This window comes from Pteropus vampyrus, unplaced genomic scaffold (genome assembly GCF_000151845.1).
Source record: "Pteropus vampyrus isolate Shadow unplaced genomic scaffold, Pvam_2.0 Scaffold894, whole genome shotgun sequence".
NCBI classification, from domain to species: domain Eukaryota; kingdom Metazoa; phylum Chordata; class Mammalia; order Chiroptera; family Pteropodidae; genus Pteropus; species Pteropus vampyrus.
In genome coordinates this window covers 325,873-348,551 of record NW_011889675.1, presented here as the reverse complement: position 1 = coordinate 348,551, position 22,679 = coordinate 325,873, and the positions used below count along the sequence as shown (strand labels likewise).

Below are 22,679 nucleotides of genomic sequence, written 5' to 3'. Positions count from 1 at the left end.
CATGTTGCTGAATTGTTCACTTTAAAATGGTTAATTTTACATTAAGTTCACTTTGAATAAAATTAAGAGCCAGGTGGAGCTGGCTCCAGCATACCATTGCCTAAAGACTTTGTCCCTCCAAAGTCAGGAAGATCCTACTGTTTATGCCTTATAAAAGATACATGCAGCTGCTTGAGGCAATGAGTACAGAAATGACTAGCAACTGAAACAGGAAGGGGTGAATTTTACTCTGGAGAGTAAAAATTCAATATTTCAAATATATTATTCCATAACTTCTGTCTATATTCCTACTCACATTTATTGTTATCGTACTTAATTCTTACAATTTTATATATGAAAAAATTGAGGACTAGATATAACCTAACCAAGATCATACACAACTAAGAAGTGTCAGAGATGGGATTTAAACTGAGGTCTAACACAGCCTGTGCTCTTATATTCAAATGGAAGCCTAGGGAACCCACTGTGGTGGCACACAACCATGCTCCTTTAGTAACCCCAGGCCATGCGGAGACCTCTACGGTGAGTATGGCTGCTTGCCAAAGACTTCAATCTCATTCAAGAATTGGTGGCCTTGGGACCTTCTGAGGAACTGTGGGGCTGTAGAGCTACTTAGCTGTAAGAAATGATCTGGTCAGGACCATGGGGATTGCTCTGAGTCTTCCTTTGGCATTTTTCAGAAAATTCAAAGAATTTAAATAGTTCAGGGTGTTGCAGGAAGCTGAAATATGTATCACTTGCGGGGGCCTAAAAGACTATCTTTTCTAAAGACCTCAACTGACTAAGAAACGGAAGCTTATAGAAGGGAAATGACTTGCCTACGATCACAGAGCTGGTTCAGTCAAGAACCAAGACTAAATGAAAAAGTAACTGGAAGAAGTTTGTCCTCATCCTCAATTCTCCATTTCCCATTTTTCCTTTTCTCATGTTCCTTCCTCAGTTCTCTAGTCTGGATATGCTTTAAACAGAGAGAGTCTAGTATGCTTATTCAAAACAAGGTATAATAAGGTATACCTAAAATAAAATTTTAAAAAACCTTTATTATAGAATTTTCATGTATATTATTTATTTACAAGTTTATTATAGTTATATTTTACTTATCTGCTTGTTTGTCGCTAGAATATTTTAAAGCAGGTTCTAGACTGCAAGGCATATATTCTTAAAGAAAAGCAGTATGATATAGCTGTGGGTCTCGGCATACAAAACAAAAACAAACGTAAAGTCTACACTGGGCTGAAGGTAGGGAACTTAGGCCTTGTTTTACATAGCTCTGCCACTCACTAGCTATATATGATCATGAGAAAGTTGTTTAATCCTTTAGTCTAAGACCTCTTTCCCTAAGAAAGAACAAAACTAGACTTTATAACTTTATAACATTAAAATTCCATAACTCTTAGAACTCTTCTAAGGAAATTTAAAAAGAGACAGGTGTTTAATATACCTCAGTTATCTGGCAAAGGATAATGGTTTGGGGGAGCATTAATTAGAGCTGTTGGGAAGGGAGAGGAATTGTTCAGAGGTCTTCAAGTTACTCTTTGAAGGCAGCTGCCACAGAAGGCTGATCTTGACTACGACCATGAAGTGTGGCTCTAGGAAATACACAATTATGCCATCATTCCTCTACTAGTGAAGTTTCAGGATTAGTTGTTTAAATAGCCTGAATTAAACTGGGGAACTGTGCTGTAAGGAATGTTTTCCAGCTTCAGACAAATGTCCATTTTCTGAAATACCTGAACACTCCACAATTTTTTAACCATAAGGTTTCTTCCTCTCTCCCTTTTTTCCTTCCTTTCCTTTCCTCCCTTCCTCCCCTTTTCTCCCTCTTACCCTCTCCCCACTTCTGTGGGGTTTGTAGGTCAGTGAAAGGCAATATTTTAGAGGTTGAATGCTGCCATCTGCTGGTTGAGCAGCAGTACTGAGCTGGAACAGGGAAGTTTTTCTGCCAGATCCACAGACCCACAGCAAAAAACAAAACCCCACACCAATCTGCAGTAAAAGGGATCAAATATGTGGTGACAAAAAGAAATCTAATTATGGGTGGTGAACACACAATGCAGTATATATATATATGCCTCACTGTTGAATTGTACACTTGAAACTTATTGAATTTCATTAACCAATGTCACCATAATAAAAATAAATTAAAAAAAATAAAAGTTAATTACTTAAATTCAATTGATTGATTTAATTAAAATTTTTAAAGCCCCACACAACTAAAGGCACTGGATTTACAAACCAAAAAACAACTTAAATACTTTTATGACATTATTTTACCCATAACTGTATTTATTTTTTCTGATAGCAATGTGATTATTTCAGAAAATTCGTAAAATCTGAAAAAGTGGATGTGGAAAAACACCAATCTCTAACAAAATTCTTAGTTCCCAAATTCTAACACATGATGGTACATTTTTACCAATCTTTGTTTAATGTATTTTTTTGCAATACTTTTTTATTCAAAATGCATTTTTTCATGACTCTGACTTTCCCTTAATGACAAATATTTATCACCACCTTCTATGTAACAGGTATTGTGTTAGGCACTGGAGATAAAACAGAGAAAAAAAGAATCAAGAAAGTCCCTGCCCATTCCCTTGTGCTTACAGTCAAGGGTACGGGTGACAATAAACAGATGAAGATATAATTAAATGTTAGATAATGATAAATGCTATTTTAGATAGGGTGATCATGGAAGGTCCCTTTGAGTTGTTGTAAGAAGTGATATTTGAGCAGAAACCTGAATGAAAAGAGGGGGAAATGTCTTCTGGAGGGAAAAGTGTTCTAGGCTAATGGAAAGGCAAGTGCAATTGCTCTGAGGCAAGACTATGCCTAACTGTGTTAGAGGCATAACAAGGAAGATAGTGTGGCTAGAAAGATGTATGGGAGAAGAAAACTGGAAGGAAATAAGAGAAGCCAGGGATCAAATTATAAAAAGGCCAAATAATAGTGTTTCCCCTTTTTAATCCCATGTAACATAACACAGCTGAAACAAAGGAACAAAAGAACAATTCCAGAAGAGACAACAATATTGAGGCAAAGCCATGAATGCTATAGAGGGTAAGAGCATGGGCTCTGGAACTTGAGAGATCTGGGTTCAAATGCCAGCTCTGCCACTTACTTCTATGATCTCCCCTTCCACAACCAATGAATAGCATGTAATAAGTTGGTACATCTTGGGCCCTATTGCTAGGAAACCTAAGATCAGATACAGGTGCCTGCATTGAGAGTGCTACAGGTGAACAAAGCAGAGGGTCCTCCAACATTCACTATTATATACAGGATAGAGTATTAGAGTGGGAATGTAGTTGAGGGGAGAGATGCAGGGCATTTGACATGTAAAAAGTAACAAGTAGAAAGATTGAAACAGATGGAGAGAGACAGGAAATAGTCTCTTCAATTTCACTTGGTCTTGGGTAGATTTTTAGTTACCACTAAGGCGCAGTATGCTATAAAATCTCAGACTTGAGCATGAATTCCACAGATTGCTGGGGCCTACAGCCAGAGCTTCTGATTCAACAGGTCTAGGGTGAGACTCGAGAATGTGCAAGTTTCCAGGTGATGCTGATGATGCTGGTTTGAGGACTTCACTTGAAAAATTAATGGTATGATTACTGCCAAAGGAGGCAAAATGGAAAATTCAGTCCGCTTGTTTCTTTGTTCATGTATTGACAAATGGCTAGAGTGTTTATCTTTTGGCATTGACCGAACCGGTAGTTTACGCTCTTGTACTTCTTATGTTATTCAAGGCAGAGAGGAAGAGAGTTATGAGTTATATGGCCAGTGTTTAATATAGAAAAGAGACCGTTCGAAGCTTGGAAAATATTGCTAGGTTCATTGACTTATGCTTTTTCTCTTTACCCATTATTATCCATTACCAAACAAGGCATTGAAAACAGTATATCTCTCTTATATTCTCTGTTGATGAGGGTATGAGAAAACAAGCCTTTCATATTCTGTACAGCAATTTATGAATATGTGTAACATTCTAAATAAGTATTATCTTATCTAGCAATTCTACTTCCAGAACATGATCATATGGAATGAATTGAAAATGTACTGCAAAGATATAGGTACAAGGGTGCTTATCTTGAAGCTGCAGCTTAACTAAAAAGATAACATTTAAAGTTAAGGATAGATATGTGGAAGCTTGCGTAATATTTGTAGTTAAGCTTTATGGTTCCTTGAGATGAAATCTTAGTCAATAATCTGCTTTTGTAAGCAATATCCAGTTCTCAAAAATGTAAGGATAGATAACAAAGCTATACTAGAGTGATTTAAAGATAGTGGTTTTACAAACAACAGTCATGAGATATTCATTTAGTTGTTTCGCAGGTATCAGGAGACCAACTGAATCTAGAGATAACATGGAGGAAAGACCTTGACTCCAAGAAGTCTACAATAACAGGAGAGGACACCTTAGATACCATGGCAATGTAGAAGAATTGATGCAAGATTCCTGCAAAAACTGCCCTCTACCCCAAAACATTAATCTCCTTTATCAAGATTTAGAACTACTTAGCTTCTCTCTCTTTGCAAGGAAAGGTTCCTTTCAAACCCCTTAAAACCCATCGTCTTTTCCCCCTCAGGGACATGGATTTGGGCTTCCTCCTCATCTCATTTGGGTGCCTCTAGAAATAGACTCTTTGCTTGTTACATACTCGATGCTTTCATGATTGGTCTTACTGCACTCGGCATACAAATTTGGGTGCAATTACAATCACAGTTTAATTTACAAAAAATCAAATTAGAAATAGCCTAAATGTCTAGCAATGGGGTACTGGAAAAATACTGTGGAAAGCTTTGCTGTGAAAGAAATCTCAGTGTAAAGAAAGTAAATATGAAGGTACATATTACAGCTGTTATATGTGATTGGGGGGGGCATTTTGTGTTTTGTAAAATTTCTTCGGTGAATAGGTACTGTTTTTGTAATCTGAAGAAACATTGTCTCTCCAAACCACTTTACACAAATTACATTATGAAGCTTCATGTACATTGTTATTCTCTGTATTCAAGATTAGGACTTTGCAGCAAAGCTACAGTAAAGTATACAGACCTTAAATCAAATTGAAGATTGTTTTTATCATCTGTTAGTTTGGTTCAGAAAGCAGTGAAATAAATGACCCAGACTAGAATCCAACTTTTCTTATATTTCTATACTGTATTTCACTTTCCTTGCACAAACAACTATTAAATGTGATGACTTGATTAAATTAGGCTAAAATCCACCAGCCTTACATGGAAGTATGAATAATTATAAATCAATGTTTTCAGTGTACTTACAACAGGCTTAGCTGGACACAGTTGAGGTCCAAGTTGTACTTTGATAATCTGTATCATGATCATTATTGCTTTGGACACCAAGTATCAATGGACAGGAAAAAAGCCACAGTTTGATTTAAACTTTATTAACTTAACGTGTTCACAGAAAATGACAGAACAGTTTAAAATTTGTATTAATTTATGTCAAAAGTAAAAGCATAAATTCCTAGAAAAAAATGTAAAAGTTTGGATACAAATTCAGCGTTTTAATAATCAAAGAGTAGAATTTAATCTTACTAACTTTTGAGGCACAGAATATTTAGTCATATAAGATGCTTATCAATTACCTTGCTCTACTGTTGAAATAGAGTCTACTTAGGATTCACATGTGGCTTCTAGAGCTCAAAGAACAAATTTAAACAAAGAAACGAATTCTCTAATATTGAAAAGACATGTAATTCCAAAAAAATAGGTGTTTTCCTAAAATCTCACATTCTAAGCGATCTTCCTTCTTACTTTTCTGTTCTTTTATGCAAACAAAGCTAAACATTTTTTTCCTTTTATGTAAATGCATAGTTTTGACAGAGTACTTACATCAAAGCTTACATAAGGAAAATATATTAACAAAAATCAGTAAAAAGTATCGAAAGAATATATATATGCCCTTGAATAAAATCCAGTGCAGTATCCCTGTTAACAGCAAACCTTTAAAATGAAAGAACTTTTTGGTCTTCAGAATGGCAACAGATCCTGGTCTTCCTTTTCAGCTTAGAGAATCTCTCATTGAGTGAAAGTTTAGTCTATGAAGGAGAGAAAAACTATGAGCTCGGGGAATTAACAATCTCATAAAATACTCATGAAACTTAGTGACTAAAAGTAGACAGGAGATGGTTGAAGGCTGTGAGTGACAGAAGGAAGACTATGAGTTTAAAGAAAATGCACAGAGCTCTTCTCTGTGACCCTAGAAGCATGAAGTAGTTGTCAGATCTATAGTATACTACGGAGGCTACTTTTTGGTTCTTATGTGCTAAACAGTGGCATCGAAGGGCTTTAATTGAAGGTGTAGGGAAGAAAGCATACTATTACCTGACAGAGTAGGTGGGTAAGCTTCCAAGGTGGGATGAGGGTCAGGCTTACTTTAATGGAGTGGAGATTAAATGCCTCGACTATGCCCAGGAATGTGGTAATCTGCCTTGTGAAGACACCCCTAGAGACAGGTGACTTCCAACTGGCATTTTTAGTCTACAATGAGCTGAAACACCTATCTCAAAAACCTCAGAAGACTTAAGTTCCAGCTCCATCCTTATTTAGTCTGCCACTGAGCCTAAGTTTCTTCAAGAAATACTCTTTTAAATATCACCTCAAAATCTAAATCAGAAACCAGATTGACACTGTTTTGAGGCATAGGTGATCTATATCCATTACTAAATTACTACATCCATCACTATATATTGCCTATTTTCTACTTATGAGTCATATATTTTTATGCAGAACACAATTAATCAGAATATGGATGGAATATGATGCTCTGGTTAATTTAATTTGTTGCTAACTTAAGGTTGGCAGGTAATTCTTTTGGTTTCAACTTCTGCTGTGAAAAAATGTTTAAATATGTTAGTATATTTATTTGCTTTAGTACATAATCTGGTAAACATAACTGTCTCCTTGGCAAATGAGAACCACATTGAGCCTTAAGGCCTCCACAGATGTAAATGTATAGTAGATTGAGCTAAATCCATGTTTAACTTGAAGTTCATTTAAAAGATAAGTAATTAAGGTTGGCTTATTTTCTTGACCATTATGTCTTTCACAAAGGTGGAATACAATGAAGAAATTCCTTGTGTATTAAGGGCTCCAGATAGACTCTGGTTAACCACATTTTTTCCTATAAATAAAAGATGCCATTGTACATACCTAAAAAAGGCATGAACTATTTAACATCTCATGAACAAGCTTACCGTGCAATTCTATTACATTTACCTGATTACCCATTTCTTGAAAGTTGAATTTCAGGTATATTCCTCTGGGCTGGTGCAGAGAACTCTTGGTTGTAGTATATTTAGTCTTTATGAATAAAGCTTTAACCTCCTGTTTTATGTATATCGATTAAGCATAATATTTAATAAAAATATATATTTGACAGCTACTAATTAGATGAACAACATTGGACCAATCAATTTAATCCCTCAAGGTCTCATTTCCACTAGCTATAAAATGAAGATGGTATATTCAAGAATCTTCAAGCTTCCTTTTAAGATTCCAAGTAATGAATCTAGGAATGTTTATATAGCATTCAAAGGATCACATGCATGCATTAATGTAGCCTTTTTTATATTGTCACTTCAAAACCAGCAGATGAGTTGTTATACTGTTTAAATGCCAAAGCAGTCTCACTATTATTTAAGTATGGTTGTGCCTGTATGCATTTTGGAACAAAAGTAGCCAGAGCTTCCATATATAGAGAAAATGGATCAGTAGTTGCCTTGGGCTGGGGGGAAGGAGGGAAGGGAGTAAATGGGGAGTGGCTATCTCCCCATACTAATGGCTATCAGGAGTTTCTTTTGGGGATAAAAATATTTTTAAAATTAGATTATGATGGTGGTGGCACAACTCAGTTAATATACTAAAAGCCACTGAATTATATACTTTAAATGGTTGAACTTCATAGAATAAAAATTATATCTTAATAAAGTTGTTACAAAAAACATAGCTGGAGCACGTAAGGCATTAATACAAAAAGCTACCTGGCTATCCAAAATTTTTATTCTGCCAGGTTGCAGGGGTATCCCTTATATAGAGTCTCCTCATTGGTTGCTAGTGGGTCTGGTTTTTGCTTTGTCTTAATATAACATCTCTTCATGTAAATTAACAGTAAAAATTTTTTTAAAAAATGGATGGTTAAATAGTTTAAAGGAAAATGTTTACCACATGTAGTGTCTTAGTCTGTTCAGAGTGCTATAACAAAATACTATAATCTGGGTGACTTATAAACAACAGAAACTTATTTCTCAAGTTCTGGAGGCTGAGAAGTCCAAGATCAAGGTGCCAACATGGTCAGGTTCTGATGGATTCCCTCTTCTGGATTGCAGACTGCCAGTTTCTGGCTGTGTCCTCACATGGTGGAAGGGGCAAGTAAGCTCTTCAGGGTCTCTTTTTATAAAAGCACTAATCTCATTGGCTCCACCCTTATGACCTAGCCACCTCCCAAAGTCCCTACCTCCTAACACCATCACATCGGGCATTAAGATTTCAACATATGAATTTGGGGGACACACACTCAGACCATAGCATGTAGTCACACTCTAACAGATGTAGAGAACAACAAAAACCCAAATGCTGTGTGGTTATCTTGATATTGTCAATAAAGTTGCTGTAAAACCACTTATTTAAAAGTGGTTTTAAATAAATCAGGTACTTTTCCAGTTGTTTTTTTTTTTTTTTTTCTGGTTACAAATATTGTTCCTACTAGGACTCAACTGGACCAAAATCAGTGTTTGATTTGGAAAAAAGACAGAGAATGCTCTGAGCAATTAAATAAATATTGGTTTCCAATTTAACTTTTAGTCATAATTCCTCTTTCTTTTTCTTCATTTTCTTTAACAACATAGCATAGAACATGCTCATGTTTTTTGATTTACTGAATACAATATATTACGTTCTTATTTTAAAAGCAGGTAAGTGTAACAATCTATATGTGGTAGGCAGAATTCTAAAAATGGCTCCCAACGAGTTCCTTCAGGATATGACACTGTTTTGAAGGTGGAAGGGGCCGCATGAACGGGAATTCAGGCTGCCTCTAGAAGCCAACAGGGAAATGGGAACCTCATTCCCAAAAACTCAAGGAACCGAATTTTCCCAATAACTAGAATGAGCTTGGAAGCTTCTTCTTCGGAGTGTCCAGATAAGAGAGAAGCCCAGGGCCAGGACCCTGATTTCAATTCCATAAGACCCTAGCTAAAAAGCCAGCCAAGCACACTTGGACATCTGAATTATAGAATTGTGAGATAATAAGTGAGTGTTGTTTTAAGCTGCTGTTTGTGGTAATTTGTTTAAGCAACAATAGAAAACTAATACACTAGGTTTTTAAAGAATTTAACCTTGTCTTTACTTGTATTTGTGAAGAGACAATATGGTAGAGTAGAAAGCCCACAGGTTTTGTAGCCACACAAACCAAATTTGAATATATCATTTAAAATTTGAATTAGATTGTTAGTTGTATGACTTCAAAGAAGTTAATATACTCTATTGAGCTTATTTTATTCATCTGTAATATGGAAATATTCATACCTTACTTCAAAGAATGCACAGAAATCTAAAATATAAACATAAAATCGAGCCAGGTTGTTTTATGAATTTTCTAGTTCTACATTAGGATTGTTTACAGAAATTGTTATGGATTGTTCAGAATCAGCTTCTAGAAGCCCTCTGCTGGAAGTTACATTTATTCATTTTTCTTTCATTTTACCCCTAAGAATAATTACATTTAGTTATACAGATGTTTGTATGCAATTACCTTTCACGTCTTCGATAATTTTCACAGGCGTTATGATTATTTTCTGGTGATATCTAAATGGGAAAGGTTGAAACAAATCATGCAAAAACCTTTGTTACTCAGTACAAGGTGCTTACTTTCTGTATTTTAAATTGATTAACATTTTCAATGACACGATTCTCTCTGCTTGATCCTTAGACAATTCTCTCTGCTCGATTCTTAGTCAAACATTCAATTTCAGGTTGTTCTTCCCTTTTCATAGATCAAGAATGTCAAAGCTAGCAGACCCTTAGAGATCAAGCAGTCCAACCTCCTCACGTAAACATAAGGAAATGGTGATTCAGAAAACTCAAATGATTTCTCCTAAGCCTTGCAGTAGTAGTGACCCAGAAGAAAACTCTCAAGATCTAGCTGTGGCCTGGATCCACACACCATTTATCTGAATCAAGGGGAAAGGTAATAATTGTAGATAAAATCCACAAAGGGTGTCTTTCTACTCTTTATATAAATAGGCTGTGACCTGACTCTATTCAAGATAAGTGAGATAGAGAACTGTATTATCCTAACAACTTAATTTTAGAAAGTCTTACTTCTAACTCAATCAGGTATTTCAGGTGAATGTTAGGATCTTTTTCAATAATTAACTTAAATCCTTATTCCTATAATTATTTTATAAGTGACAACATAGGTTACACCTACATGTGGTCAATGAAACAAACCAAAGCATAATTAAAACACTCCATCCAAATGTTAATTGGCTCAGATCACTCCATAACTGAACTGGTTTCAGTACATCCAGTTATATGTAGCTGGTGGTTGCTGGTTCAGCTGTTTTTATATAAAGTCCTGACCACAGTTATAGTTTGCAGGTGGATTTGGTATTAACAGCCTTACAAATAATATAAGAGCAGCCAAGACGTCTGTATAGCCAGTAGACTATAAAAGTACAATAACACATGAAAGTATTCTTAAAAGTTAATATTTACATGTCAAATATTCTCTTATTGGAAAGCTCTTGTTTAGGTTGGAAGCACATATTAGTGTTTACAAGTAAAGATGCTTCAGAAGGCAGCCTTGAATTCAAGATGGATGTGTGTCTAATGGCAACAACTTCATGAGTTAAACAGTTTCATATACCCTCTTCACCCCATACTCTACTGATAGCATTAGTCAACAGGGTCCTTGCCAAAACTAAAGAAAGATAAGGGTGCCAAGAGAATGGAGGTATAGTTTATATGGAAATTATGGCAGATTATCCAGGAGCTTAACTAGGTGATACATAAACCAAAGTAGAAGAAATGAGAATAGGAGCCATGGAAATGGGGAAACAAGGGCAGGAATTTGAACTAGAAACTATTGGAAGAAAGGGATTTGAGCTAATGTGATTATTTCTAAAATAAATTGGTCAATATAATTTCCTTCCTTAAAGTCAATAGTTCTGCATTACCCTCAATATAGAATCCATACTCTAGCATGACACATAGGCCATCAGTCTCCTGACTTTCTACCTCTCCACACACCTCTCAACAGTTCTGACAACACACTTTACACCTGAGCTCAGTGATTTTCAAACTATTTTTAACAGTGGAATAATCCTTAGTTCTAACAAAATCTTACTTGGTATCTCAATATGCAAAATACTAAAAAGCAAAACTGCCTTCAATGGCCCGAGATACCTCTTTACAACCCCTAGAACTTCGCAGTACACAGTCTGAAAATCACTGCAGTCTGGCTAAACTAAGCTAATTGCAGTTTATTAAATATGCCATGCTTTCTTTCACTTCTATAATTGTTACACATGATGTTTCCTGTGACTGGAAAGCCTTTTCCACCTTTTTTGCTTTGCTTCCTCCTACTCAGCCTCTAGGACTCAACTTGAACACCATCTCCTCTAGGATGCCTTTCTTAACCTCCTTAGCTGGTTTGGGATTCCCTCCCCTATACTCACTGCCATACATCTAAGTATTTATGCTTGCTTTCCTTCCTTCTTTCCTTCTTTCCTTCTTTCCTTCTTTCCTTCTTCCTTCCTTCCTTCCTTCCTTCCTTCCTTCCTTCCTTCCTTCCTTCCTTCCTCCCTCCCTTCCCTCCTTCCTTCCTTCCTTCCCTTCTTCCTCTTTCTCTCACTCCCCCTCCATCCCCTCTCTTCTTCCTTCTTTCCTTCTTTTTACTCTTCCCTCCCTCCCTCCTTTCCTTTCTTCCTTTATTTCTTTTTTCCCTTTTTTCTTTCCTTTCTTCCTTCTTTCCTTTCCTCTGCCCTCCTTCTCTCTCTCTCTTTCTCTTTCTACTTCCCTTTTCCCCCCTTTCTCCCCCCTCTCTCTTAAAGATTTTTTCTTAAGTACATAGAACATTTCTGGCATATAATAAGAGCTCAATAAGTGTTGAATGAATAAATGAAATACTGCAAAGAAATAGCAGAAAAAGGGGACTAAAAAAGGCCCTTGAATTTGACAATAAGGAAGTAATTAAAAAATGTTTGATAGCAAAATTTAGAACGGTAGGAACTAAAGTCAGACTCAAGAAATGAATTGGCAAACAGAAACAGCTATGAGGTTCTAACTGTATCCGGAAGCCTATTAGAAGAGATTTTGTTCCTATTTAAAGGATAATCATATTTGCCCCTATATTACCAAGGGGATCTTGGTAATCCCCTGAATAATGAATGGCATGTATAGATACATCTATACGTGTATGTATATATGTATATGTAATATATGTTAATAACTGAATCACATAAATTTATTAGAATATAATAACTTTTAAAAAGGCATGCATTTAAAAAATAATCACATCAATATGGCCGTAATGAACATTTGGTGATTATAATGAATAATTTTATATAATCGTCATCAGTAATGATAAAATAATAATAACTCCAATTTATAGAATGCTTACCACAATCCAGTCTCAATCCTAAAATGTTTATATGTATTTCAATTAATCATTGCAGCAACCTATGAGATCATTATTCCCATTTTATAGCTAATAGTCCCATTTATGGGCTCAAAGGGCCTTGCCCAAGGTTCCTCGACTACCATGTTTCATTAAATCTAAGACACCATGATTGTAAAATGTACTGTTATTTTATGTATAAAACGTTTTCAATTTAACTATGATAAATTATTAAATGTTAGACACTTTCTGATTTTAGATAAGTTGAAACCTGAAAAAAGATATGTGTCTTAGAGTTGGTCAAATACAGTATTAAATGACAGAAATATGATTCCATCCAAATGTGAATCCAAAGCCTCTGTTATTAACCATTACACCATACTGCTTAGATCTCTTTTGACCTCTCATAGATGTCCTTCATTCTAACCTCATTTACAAGGGAAGAAAAGTAAGATTGAGGATTATCCAGGAAAGAAAGCCATGTCTCTGAGACCCAGATTAGACCTCTTTACACTGAATCATATTGATTTTTAAGCTAATCTTTTTTCCTGTAGGTAGAGAGGTATTGGAAAAAATACCAGAGTGTCATGTGTAAAAATAAGTAATAGATGTCTCACATAGGAGCTACATGTACTCAATAATATATTTCATCTAAATGCTTATGCCAAATAGACGTGTTCTGTACTAAAGATGGAAATTTCCAACAAAAGAGACTTAATTGGCTTAATCAAAATACTAATCACTTTGTCTCTTATAATTGCTGTTCACAGATCATCAGTAAATAAATAATAAATAAAATAAAGACAATGCCCTAAAAATTCAATGGTTATAAAAGACTTTAAAACAATACATGCTATTAAATTTTATTTGTACCATCCTTTCTCAGTGTTGTCTACTGTCTGCTTAGACGCTAAATAATATAAGGTAGATTAGGGGCTAATGGAGCCAAGGGAGAAACTTTTGTAAGCAGTTATACTATAAGGCTGGAAAAACTTGACCTATGTAGACATGTATGACATATGTGCTTCTTCCTACACAGATGTGGGTAAATAGGTTTTAAAATGTATTAAAGTAAATACCACTATAAATAGATGCCAAAATTAGAACAAAGGCTGCAAAAAGGAAGTCTATTCAAATTAAATGATATATAAAGTCACACAGATTCTGTGCTATCAAGTTGAAAGAGCTGATGCTTACTCTTCGATGCATGTTCATTCGATCCTTTCTTTGCTGCATCTGTTTCTGGGAGTATTCATTCCTTGTTTTTGTCATAAAAGACCTGATATAAATAATAAAAGGAGATACTTTGAAAAACAATCTTTTATTTTGAAAGAAATTATTATTTAGAATGTATGTCTTCAAGCAATATTATTTTATTATACATATTTAAATGTCTGATTTAAGACTGGACTCAAGATGCAATTAAAATCCAGAATAGTATTCTGATAAGCAATTTTCAGCTTAGGTGTGAATTATTACTTTCTGCATGCATAACAAAGATCAGAAGTTAAAGAGCCATATGGCAGAATATTTCTGTTTAAATTTTCTTTTTCAAGATTGACATTAGCAAGATGGCTGTTATGGACTGCATGTTTTTGTTCTCCCAAAATTCATATGTTGAAGCCCAAACCCCCAATGTAATGGTATCTGGAGGTGGAGCCTTTGGGAAGTCATGAGAGTAGGGCCCCATGATGGGATTAGTATCCTTAGAAGAAGAGAAAGAGACCAGAGTTCACTCTCTCTCGATCATGTGAGAACAGACAAAAGGTGGCAATCCACAAGCCAGAAAGAAAGCTCTCACTGGAACCCAACCATGATGACACCCTGATCTCAGTCTTCCATCCTCCAGAACTGTGAGGAATAAATTCCTGTTGTTTAATCTACCCAGTCCATGGTAATTTGTTATGGCTGCTCAAGCATCCCAAGACAATAATGAACTAGGAAGCTACAGGCTCTCCTTCCCTGCCAGAGATACAAAGTTAACAACAATATACAGACTAGAAAACCTCTGTGTGAACTGTAGAAACCAGTTGAGAAGCCACAGCACTCAAGTCATTATAAAAACAAAAAGAGATTCCAGTGAACGGGGTTGGAATATTCACGGCACTTAGTGCATCCATTTGTATATCTCTCCCTACACAACAAAGCATAGAGCAACCAGAAGGAAAACTCCATACTGGGGCACCTCCCTTGGGATGGAAACTAAAACGTGGACCATGTATCAAATGTTCTGGTTTCTCTGGGGGCTGCCTGGGGGCTGCCTGAGGACTGATATATGTCTCTCAGACTCTGAGCATTGATGAGACCAGTGCCAGAGTTTGGAAGCCATTGAATACAGATGAAAGCAGCATATTAGAGCTGCAACTCTGCAGGTAGATACCAAGGGGAGCAAGACTTCATAAAATGTTTGAGAGGTCCTAAAACAGCAAATTGGTGATCTTCCCCTAAATGAAGCCAACGTGCAGAGACTGGGGAAAAGATGTTTAAAATGCCCAAATCTGATGAAAAAATTAATGACAAGGTACACAAAGAAACAGAAACAGTCCAATCAAAAGACCAAAATAAAAGTACACAGAAATCAAACTTAAAGAAATACAGATCTATGAGCTGCCTAACAAACAATTTAAAATAACAGAAAGATGCTCAATGAGCTGAAAGAGAACACATATATACAACTAAATTAAATCAGGAAAATGACACATGACCAAAATGAGAATATCAGCAAAGAGATAAAAAATATAAAAGAATCAAACAGAAATCCTAGAGCTAAAAATACAATAACTGACCTGAAAAATTTATTAGAGGAGTTCAACAGAAGACTGGATTAGACAGAAAAAAATTTATTAGAAGGGTTCAACAGAAGACTGGATTAGACAGAAAAAAAATCAGCAAACTTGAAGACAGGTCATGTGAAATCATCAAGTTGGAGAAGCAAAAAGAAAAATGAATGAAGAAAAATGAAGAGAGTTTAAGGAACTTATGGTATATTATCAAGCAGGCCATTATATGCATTATGAGAATCTCAGAAGGGCTGAAGAGAGCATATATGAAGACGTGGAAGCAACCCAAATGTCCATCAACAGATAAATGAATAAACAAAATGATATATACATAGAATGGAATATCATTCAGCCTTAAAAAGGAAATAAGAAAAATACTAACAACTAGGTAAACAAATGGAGCTAGGGAAAAATGAAGAATTTGGAAATAAAAATAGGGTAATCAAATAATCAGTCTGAAAAGACCTCTGTTTTCAGAGTGATATATAGTATATTAGGGATTTTAGACCTAAAGATCTGATTTGTCAATTACAGTCAAGTTTGAATCTATTTGAAGAATTACTTGGAATGCTGAAGTGGTGATGACATATCTGTTATCACTCTATAATTGGAGTTTAAATGGCAAGCATTCTAAAACTCAATATAGTCATGGGTTGCTTAATTACAGGGACACATTCTGAGAAATGCATCATTAGGTGATTTTGTTGTTATGCAAACATCATAGAGTGTACTTACACATACCTAGATGGTATATCCTACTACACAGCTAGGCTATATGCTATAGCCTATTGCTCCTAGGATACAAACCTGTACAGCATGTCACTGTACTGAATTCTGTAAGCAACTATAGCACAACGGTAAGTATCTGTATCTCAACATATCTAAACATAGAAAAGTACGGTAAAAATACAGTACAAAAGATTTAAAAAGTGGTACACCTGCATGGGGCACTTACCCTGAATAGAGCTGACAGGACTGGAAGTTGCTCTGGGTGAGCCAGTGAGTTAGTAGTGAGTGAATGTGAAGGCCTAGGATATGACGTGTACAGTACTGGAGACTAAAAACACTGTACACAGGCTATGCTAAACGTTTTAAAGTTTTTTCTTCAATAAAAATTAACCTTAGCTTACTATAACTTTTTTCTTTATAAACTTTAATGTTTTTTTGAATTTTTCAACTTAGCTTAAAACACAAACACACACAAGTAAAACACGTACATTGTATAGCTGTACAGAAATATCTCCTTTCTTTATATCCTTATTCTATAAGCTTTTTTCTATTTAAGAATTTTTTTTTAATTTTTAAACTATTTTTGTTTAAAAGTAAGATACAAACACACAAATTAGCCTAAAGCTACACAGGGTCAAGAAAATTAAAACACTGTTTTCCAACTCTACATCTTGTCCTCTGAAAGGTCTTCAGAAGCACTAACAACCATGGAGTTGTCATCTCCTATAATAATAACGCTTTCTTCTGAAATACCTCCTGAAAGGACATGCCTGAGGCTATTCTTGAGGAGGTGTCACTCTTTTCAGAAAGATGTCCATGGTGATTTTCTTGTTTGTTTCTTGTTTCATTATAGGTTTTCTTGTAAGTAGTAGTGCACCATGAACATTCCTCTCTATTAATGAAAACCTTTTGGTGTTAGGGTCCATGTTTGCAAACTTTTTAAAAATAACTTTTTATTTCTTTAATTACAGTTGACATACAATATTATGTTAGTTTCATGTACAGACTAGACATTTATATAACTTATGAAGTGATCACCCCAGTAAGTCTAGTACCCATACAACACCATACATAGTTATCATAGTTATCACAGCATTACTGACTATATTTCCTATGCTATATTTTACATCCCCATAATTATTTCCTAACTACGAATTTGTACCTCTAAGCCCTTCTGCCCTTCACCCATCCATAAGCCCCTCCCATCTGGTAACCATCAAAATGTTCTCTGTATCTGAGTTGGTTTCTGTTTGTTTGTTTATTTCATCCTTTAGATTCCAATATAAGTGAAATCGTATGGCATTTGTCTTTCTCTGTCTTACTTCACTCAGCAAAATATCCTCTAGGTCCATCCATGTTATTGCAGATGGCGAGATTTCATTCTTTTTAATGGCTGAGTAATATTCCACTATATATATGTTCTACCTCTTCTTTATCCATTCATCCATTGATGAACACTTAGGTTCCTTCCATATTTTGGTTATTGTAAATAATGCTGAAATGAACATATGGACTCACATGTCCCTTTAAAGTAGTGTTTTGGGTTTCCTCCGATAAATACTCAGAGATGGAATTACTGAGTCTTTCTTTGTCTCTTGTTATAGCCTTTGTTTTAAAATCTATTTTGTCTGATTTAAGTATTGTTACTCCTGCTGTTTCTGCTTCCATTTTCATGAAATATCTTTTCCATCCCTTTACTTTCAGTCTGTGTGTCTTTCGATTTCAAATGAGACTCTTGTAGACAGAATATGTAAGGTTCTTGTTTTCTTATCCACTCAGCCACCCTATGTCTCTTGACTGAAGCATGTAAGCCATTTACATTTAAAGTAATTGTTGACAGTTATGTAACTATTGCCATTTTCATATTTATCTTTTTTTTCTTCCTTGTCTTCTTAAAGAAGTCCCTTTAACATTTCTGGTAATACTGGCTTAATAGTGGTGAACTGCTTTCCCTTTTTCTTATCTGGAAAGTTCTTTATTTGTCCTTCGATTCTAAATGGTAGTTTTGCTGGGTAGAGTAATCTTTGTTTTAGGTCTTTGCTTTTCATCACTTAAAACTCATCCTAAACTCTGGATCAGGGGAGACAGATTTGTGCCTTGCCTTCTGTCTCCTGGCTGTTTGACTTGGCAATAAAAGCCTCTATTTTCTCAAAAGACAATATCATAGCATTAGCTTCTATGTGCATCAGGCATTGAGCCCTTGCTCAGTAACAAGTGCCTTAGTGGAAGTATTATACTACTTAACAAACAAAGATGTGTAAAATGAAGTGATATAGACAATAATATTGTAATAACTATGTATAGTGCCAGGTGGGTACTAGACTAATCAGGGGATCACTCTGTAAATTACATAAATGTCTCACCGTTCTGCTGTACACCTGAAACGAATATAAAATAATATTGAATGTCAACTGTCATTGAAAAAGAATAAAGTGAAGTAAATCCTGAAAATCTCTGATAAATGCAGAAACATGAATTTCTTGTCATTAGTGTTAAACATATTTTAATTTTTTATAGCAAATTATTTGTATACTGCTAATATTAGTCTGGGGCATTTAGCATTAAAATGGTACTTACATGAGACATTATCTATATATATATATATATATAATAACCTATGCATACATTTTGTGAATAATTTTTAGCTAAGATTAGCAATTCTATAGAGTTGTTAATATAAGTTAAAATATTTCAATAGACATTTACAGTCAATGCAAACTGAAGACAATCACTGAGATTTTCAAACAAAAAGTAAATTTTTACTAAATTATCTCACCGATGACAATAAAAACGTCCTGTTTTTAAACTCTAACAATCTGCAATAATATTAAATTACTCTGGTTCTTTTGCTAGAGCAGACAGACTTGACAGTTTTATAAGGCAGCAGTGAATATATACAATATATTCAAACTATACTCAGAAGGTTAGGGTTGCATCTATAAACAGAATAGCATCCTCTCATTTGAGGAAAGCAGCAAAGTTCAGCTGCCCAAAGATACACCTATTATTTGTCTGATGAGGACTCTTTGAAGACTTTTTAGGAAGAAGATAGAGGAGCAAAACAAAGAAATTCATTATCAGAGATTACATAATATCGATCTAGCACAGCTTGTTTTACATTAACCTGCCTAGTAGGTTGAAAGGTTCAGATGGAATGAGACACTGAGTATATATATTTTGATTGTGGAGAAGGCTCAGTAGCAAAAACTGAGTATATGGGGCTTTGCCTGGAAAAGCAGACCTAGACAGAACAACTTAATTAGGGTACACTGAGAAACTGGATGATAGCTAGAAGACATCAGCATGTTGAAAGAATATTGAGGTCAGAAGCACACTGGAAAGAGAGATGACTTCAGATCTCTCCCCTTGAAATAACAATAAGCTGAACATCTAAAACTCAACAAATAACACCCAACCTTCACACAAGCACATCTGAGCTAGTGATCTGAGCATAAGAGCTACCACGGGTCAGAATCACAGGAGGCCAGCAGTAGACTGGGAGAAACAAAGAAGCTGCCTCTTGCAGCCAGAGCTTCCTGTAGGAGGAGAGGGAGGGGAGAAGATGCAGCAGGTTCCCTGAACAGCTTTGCCTGAGAGAGTTGTGAGATCCATGCAGCAGCAGTATGCAGGAATCAGGGCAGAAAGCAAGACAAAGTGGGACATCAGAGAAGCAACAGCTGATTCTTACCAGCTACAGTTATAAAACACAAGCCTGGGCCACAACCCCCATCCTCCAACCCAGAGGGCACTACCCCATATCCTCCATGACCAAATACTGCAGATCTCCAAGGGAATATGACCAAACACTACCAAAATTGGCGCTAACACTGACAGGGACGGGGACTGGGGCTGAGTGTAGCTATCGTGATTAAATGTTTATTAAGAAAAAAATGATATTATTAAGGCTTTATATAAAGCAGAGACACAAGAGGCTTAGATACCAGCTACCGGAAACCAAAAGAAAAACTCCTTCTTAATAACAGGCTAAAGAGAGACCTTTATATATTAAAGCTTTCTGAGGGGAAAACAACAACAACAACAATACAATGCACTTCCATTAAAGCCCAGGCTCAGGCTCAGATATAGTTCATTAAACACCAAGAACAACAAAGGTGACAAGGCAGCTCAGAAAGAAGGAGGTAAATCTCTAGGAACTAAGATTAAAGACATAGAAATATGCAACTTAAATGACAGAGAATTCAAGGTGGTACTTCGGAAAAAACTCAATGAGATCCGAAATAATTCATATCAATAATTCCGGAAATTGAAAAAAAAAACAACTAGATCAGCAGAACGAGTATTTTAGCCAGAAGAGTGAAACCCTAAAAAGGAACCAAATACAAATTCTGGAGGTGAAGAACACACTAAAAGAGATGAAGAATGAAATAGCAAGCTTGGGAAATAGAGTCAACCAAATAAAGGAAAGGATCAGTGATACTGAAGGCAGAAATATAAAAATAAAGCATAAGGAAGAAGAGAGAGAACAAAGAATAAAAAATAATGAAAGAGGAATACAGGAACTAGCTGATACCATCAGGAAAGGAAACCTAAGAATAATGGATACTCCCAAAAGTGAGGAAAAGGAGCAGGGACTAGAAAGCATTCTCAGACACACAGTTGATGAGAATTTCCTAAATCTAGGAAATGAGCTGGAGCTTGGAACTTAAGAAATCAACAGAACACTCAATTATCTCAACCCAAAAAGGCCTTCTCCAAGGCACATTCATTGTATTAAAATTATCAAAAATCAATGACAAAGAAAGAATTCTCAGGGTGGCCAGGGAAAACAAGATGGTAACCTATAAAGGAAAACCCATTAGATTATCATTGGACTTCTCAGCACAAACCTTACAAGATAGAAAGGAGTGGAATCCAATATTCAAACTATCAAATGAAAGCAACTACCAGCCAAGAATAATGTATCCAGCAAAGCTCTTCTGTAGATATGAAGGAGAAATAAAGACCTTTCCAGACATACAAAAATTGAGGGAATTCTCCACTACGAGGCCTGCACTACAGGAAATACTGAAAGGAGTCAGCTCACCTAAAACAAAATGATAAAAAAAAAATACATAACTAGGAGTAAGATGACTAACAGGCAGATAGAAGCAGAGGAATGCAAATCTTACTAAGAACAGGGCATTACAAGCTTAAACAATAAGGAGAGATATGCTATTGCAAGATAGTAATGAATGTTCAGCACACATAGAGAAAATTGAGAAAATAACAACTGAAAAGAGGGGGGATTCAAAGATCCAAATTCGCAAAGGGGAATGGAGGTAGAGCACATGGGGAAGAAAATAGATTACTACATACATACATACATACATACATACATATATGTATATAACTATCTATTACATATTCATAAGGGTAACCACATGCCGAAGATTCAGAACGGAAGTACATAACATAAAACAAGAAGGACCAGAGTGAAAATCCACACACAAAAAAACAAAATTAAAAAAAAAAAAATTAAAAAAATAAAAAACAAAATTAAAAAAACAGACAGGTAGAAACACAAGGACAAGGAAGCAATGGAAACGCCAAGCTACCAGAAAGCAAAAGATAAAATGGTTATAGGAAAACTTCATGTTTCAGTAATCACTCTAAATGTAAAGTTGGTCTAGTGTGTCATTTAAGGATGTTATTTCCTTATTGATGTTCTGTTGGAACTGGACTCACCAATAAAAAGGCACAGAGTTACCGATTGGATCAAAAACACAACCCAAACATATGTGGCCTCCAGAAGGCACACCTCAGTTCCAAAGACAAATATACACTCAAAGTGAAAAGGTGGAAAATGATATTTCAAGCAAATGGTATTCAGAGAAAAGCGGAAGTAGTGGTACTAATATTGGATGAAATAGACTTCAAAATAAAAAAGGTAAATAAAGACACTGAGGGACAATTCATAATGATACAGGAAATTATACACCAAGAATACAAAACACTTATTAATATCTATGCTCCCAATCAGAGAGCTCCGAAATATGTAAAGCAATTACTAACAGAACTAAAGGAAGAAACAGACCAAAAAATATCATACTAGGGGACCTAAATACCCCACTGTCAGATATGGAAAGATCATCCAAACAGAAAATCAATAAGGAAATAACATCCTTAAATGACACATTAAACCAATTGGACATAATTGACATTTACAGAGTCTTTCATCCAAAAACAGCTGCTTATATATTCTTGTCTAGTGCACATGGAACATTTTCAAGGACTGAACACATGCTGGGACACAGAAATAGCCTCAACAAATATGAGAGGGTTGAAATCATACCATATTCTCTGATCATAATGCTTTGAAGCTGGAGATCAACTGTAAAAAAAGAAGCGGGAAGAACCACAAATACATGGAAATTAAACAACATGCTACTGAAGAATGACTGCGGCAGAGAAGAAATAAAAAGAGAGATCAAGAGACACATAGAAATGAAAAAGTACAACATATCAAAACTTTTGGGACACAGCAAAAGCAGTCATAAGAGAAAAAGTTCTTATCATTATAGTCCTATGTC

At 35.4% G+C, this 22,679-nt stretch overlaps 1 protein-coding gene across 1 annotated transcript in view; it reads right to left on the bottom strand.

The window, feature by feature from the left end:
• Positions 1-3,421: 3,421 nt before the first annotated feature.
• The window catches only part of LUZP4 (leucine zipper protein 4), a 31,568-nt gene continuing 12,310 nt past the window's right edge, over positions 3,422-22,679 (bottom strand). The window contains 3 exon segments of the mRNA XM_011386072.1: positions 3,422-3,611; positions 9,773-9,825; positions 13,838-13,919. Coding sequence (XP_011384374.1) covers positions 3,422-3,611; positions 9,773-9,825; positions 13,838-13,919 — 325 coding nt within the window.